Below are 4,302 nucleotides of genomic sequence, written 5' to 3'. Positions count from 1 at the left end.
ATGATGCATGCATGCATTAAGGACAGTACTGTGAGGGGATGTTGACCTAGTCGTTCGTGGATGTAGGGAAGTCATGCTTGATAATGCTGACCTAGTCTCGTTCATGCATGTAGGGAAGTCATGCTTCATGAGCTGATGTGGAAAGAGTGGTGTTAATGTTATTTGTTCGTACGACAACGTTATTAATAAATGAGCACACTTTTTCTGCGATACAGTAAATGAATTAATACCAATCTTTATTGCACAACAGTGCTCTCTCTGATCGCAAATCATTTCAAGATTTGATCGCGTCAAATTTCAACCCTAAAGTTGCACGTAATTTCTAAAAGACCGGGATCTACTTTTTAGCCCCAAGTTTTCGTTTATGACACTTTTTACCCTATTTACCGGTAATTTCTTCAAAATAGGCCATTTATGCAAGTTTGTTCCATTCTTTCTCCCTTTAAAGAACTTTGCATTCTTCTATAACATGGGTCCCACTGTCATTTTGACGTGCCGCTGACTTGCCTCCAGATCGAAGGCACATCCCGCGAGGCGCTGTTGATGTGGCGTAGGGGGTGCCTGCACCTGAGTTGCAGTCGGACAAGCTCCCATGAATCGATTTGCACCTCCTCCCAGTCCTCGTTTCATTGCGTGGGAGTTAGGGTAGTGGAGGCGGGCCATAGGGTAGGCTAAGGTCACACCATCGAGGTGATCATGGATGATAACCGAAGGAAGATTAGACACGCTAGGAAGACAATTTCTTAATTTCCTTCTTTCTAGGTTGTCAACAATCTCCCCTACCAAGCATCAGAAAAATCCTGGCGCTAACCCCTCTATAATACCAGCTGCCGCGGCTTCGACTCCAAGACTCCACCACCACCGTCGTTTGCGCTACCAAATCGCAAACTCGCATTCAGGGAGAGAATGAACTTGCTCGGGTGTGGTTTAGCCCGACTTGGGGTTGTTGTTTTGGATGTATTAGCTTGCTTGATGCCTCATCCACCGCATCGGGACGCGCCCCACATGAGTGCGCCATCGATAGCCATGCCGTACTAACAGTAGGCCTCGCCTAACATAGTGGGGGCAAAACCTTAGAGAGATAAAACATTGAACAAACCTGCTTAAATTAATGGGGTATTTTGGAGAAACTCTACTAAATGGGTAAGAAATGTCACAAATTGTAACTTGAAACTTAGAGGAGTAACCAGTGGGATTCACCCTTTCTTCTAAAATGTGAAATTGTTAAATGAAGAGTAATATCGTAATGCTCACAGCGCGGACTCTGATTTAAGACTGCCTAAGCCTATTGAGCGTTAGACACTCAGAAAATATAATGGATAGCCCGGCCTACATCAAATAAGTCTCAACTCGTTCACAAAATACAGGCTGATATAATTTGAACATGTATAGATAATTATTAGTCATTACAGGTATACGAAGAACAACATCAAATGCCCCAATTTGACACCATTCTCCAACAACAGAAATGATCCATACAGTACATATGTACATATGACACAACAGCCTCACTCTCTTACATATCCTAATCAATCGAGATCAATTATATAACCATTGCAATAGTATGTATGTATTATGCTTCTACCCTACGCTACATGCACAAATAACGAAATCTGCACAAGATCACAAACGAATAATGATGGCCAATACACACTACTGTGTATGGCCGAGCAATAGCAGCATGCAACACCCACAGATCCATATCATATATTCACATCTACATCAAGCTGTTGTAGTTGTAGTGCTCCTCCTGCACCTGGAGCCCTAGGTCCATCAGCTCCCCGCCACACTGATCCCCGGCGCCGTCTCTCAAACCCGCCGCTGCGCCACCGCCCTGAAGTTGCTGGTTGAAGTCGAGGATGCTGTCGTAGCTCAGCAGCTGTGGCATGTCCACGAAGGGGTCCACGTCAGTGAGCGAGACGCCGGCGGCGCCGTGGGTATGGTGATGATCACAGGACGTGAGCTGGTAAGGGTGACCGCCTGCGCCGAGGGAGGGGAACAGCGCCGCCGGAGGCGAGTGGTGGTACTGATCCGGATCGTGGCAGGATCCACTCACGGCAGCAGCGCTGCGAGCCATGCCGCTGCCGATCTCCTGCTCGCCGTCCATAGTGTACTCCGTGTCGGCTTTCTTCTTGTGGAAAACTCTGCACAACACCCAGTCCTCCTGCAGAGACACAATCCAGATGAAAACACACATATTAGCATCTCAAATCAATTTTTTTTTACTCAAACAAGATCAGATGCCAATTAAACCCACCTTGGGTGGGGAGTGAGGGTTCTCGATGCGAAACTCGTGCATGACCCAGCAGGTCTTGCTGCCGTTAGGGGCACGGCCGCGGTAGAAGACGAGAGTCTTGCGCATGCCGACGATGGCGGTGCGGCCCGAGCGGGATGACAACGACCTCGGGCTGCGGATGACACGGTCCTTGCCGGTGGCCTTCCAGTAGCCTGACCTGGTGGCGCGGTTCGTGCGCAGCCCCGTCGCGTACTTGCGGTCGCGGAAGCTGAAGAAGTACCACTCGTTCGTGCTCAGCTTCGCCACGTCTGCATACCACCATGGCCAGCCAGACGCACAATTAGCAGGATAAACTTCAGTGGATGTTGATTAGGATTTTTTTTCCCAAGTATATACGCAAAACGTATGTGCATAATTAGATCACATCATGTCGTAAAACTACACATAGAAAGAGAAGTTGAGGGGCAAAACAAAGTATGCACTTGTCCTTTTAAGTTGAAAAATTTAGTTGTACGAGCTACGAAGTTTCAGAACATTAGTTGGGGAATATTAAGTTTCTTGGTTGAAAAAATTAAGCCACCACCGGGTGGATTTTGTTTACTGATATGAAAAGCCCCATGCATGCAAAGCCAATTAGTTAAGTAATCCAAAGAATTTTACATAAAGTATACTGCACACTTGACATATTAATTATAGGAAGCTCATGCTTGTAGTGGTAGCCCACTCAAAATCGTAAGAGGAAACTTGTGCTAAAAGCAACACAACACTTGCAGGAATTTCATATATATGCATGTATACACATACAACCAGTATGACATGTTGATGAGTAGTAATAGTACTAATTTAGTGCACTACTTACCAAAAGCGAGGACAAACCCCAATTGGAGCCAATAAAACGCGGTAGCGTGCTTAGTTAATCATTCCATGGAATGAAGTTAAATTAATTAAGAGACATGTAGCTTGCTGGAGAGGGACTAACAACGTACTGGATCGAGATCGATCGACGAGTAGGCTAGGTAGTAATTACTAATAAGATTACTTGAGAGGGACTAGAGATGGATCGAGTACTAAGTAGTAACTATAGATAACTAACTGGAGTAACTAATAGTAGTAAGAAACAGACCTGGCAGCTCCCATGGCTCGTGGACGTGCAGATCGACCTCCACCATGGTCCCGGCGGCTCCTCCGGAGAGGCGCCGGTTGGCCACCTTGCCGTGCAGGTAGTGGCACACCAGCTCCTCATCGCTCGGGTAGAAGCGGAACCCCGGCGGCAGCGTCATCTCGATGTCCCTCAGCCCCATGGAATTGCTTATTATCTCTATCTGTGCACTATCTTCTCTCTGAAACCTCCCCCTGCTCAGCTCAGCTGGACTCTCTCTACAATTTGTATTGTGAATTTGCGATGTGTACTATGGGTATGGATGAGAGATCTTGACGATGGATGTCGTTGCCTACAGGCACCAATTGAGCTAGCTCTAGCTAGCTACACGGAGGAGAAAGAGATTGACAAGATCTCAATCGAGAGAGCTGAGAGAGAAGAAGCTAGCTAGGTATGTGGGTAGCAGGAATTAGGCAGGGCATATATCTATGTTGCTGTAGCTTGAGCCTTGTGTGATGCTAGAGAGTATGTATGAATGAGGTTGGGAGCTTGGTGGGCAGGAAGGAAGTATATATAGCTTGGCGCTGCCGCTGCCGGAGCCCCCGGACCGGAGGGAATAATTGTATGTAGCTAGGAGGAAGAAGTGTATGGGAGCAAGCAACAAGGCCGGGGTGATGATACGATAGTACTACTACAAAGCCTTGTCTACCCTGTAGCTCGATCGGTCCGGCCGGCGGTCTCCATCACCCTCCCCTCCCAGCGTGTGCGCGTCGGCCGGTGGCGCGGCCGGACGGATCCAGAGCTAGCCAACAATGGAGTAAGTACTCTACGTATTAACTCCCAGGCGCGCAGGAGCCGGGGAAATTAAACGGAGGCGGAAGAGGCGGAGGAGGGGGAGGACGAGGGCACGCGTGCACCGGCCCGCCGGTGTCGCGATCGATCGGGCTCGACGATGCTTGCGCAGCAC

At 48.2% G+C, this 4,302-nt stretch overlaps 1 protein-coding gene across 1 annotated transcript; it reads right to left on the bottom strand.

The window, feature by feature from the left end:
- Window positions 1-1,452: 1,452 nt before the first annotated feature.
- Window positions 1,453-4,302, bottom strand: LOC109758511 (NAC domain-containing protein 92). The gene is made up of 3 exons (XM_020317373.4): window positions 3,360-4,302; window positions 2,258-2,544; window positions 1,453-2,164 (listed from the first exon to the last, which is right to left on the bottom strand). The coding sequence occupies exons 1-3, from the start codon at window positions 3,535-3,537 to the stop codon at window positions 1,718-1,720; spliced, it is 912 nt and encodes a 303-aa protein (XP_020172962.1). The 5' UTR covers window positions 3,538-4,302; the 3' UTR covers window positions 1,453-1,717.

This window comes from Aegilops tauschii, chromosome 6, assembly GCF_002575655.3.
Source record: "Aegilops tauschii subsp. strangulata cultivar AL8/78 chromosome 6, Aet v6.0, whole genome shotgun sequence".
Taxonomy (NCBI): Eukaryota; Viridiplantae; Streptophyta; class Magnoliopsida; order Poales; family Poaceae; genus Aegilops; species Aegilops tauschii.
Note: the sequence above shows the minus strand (reverse complement) of the source record. Positions and strands in the feature narration are given on the sequence as shown.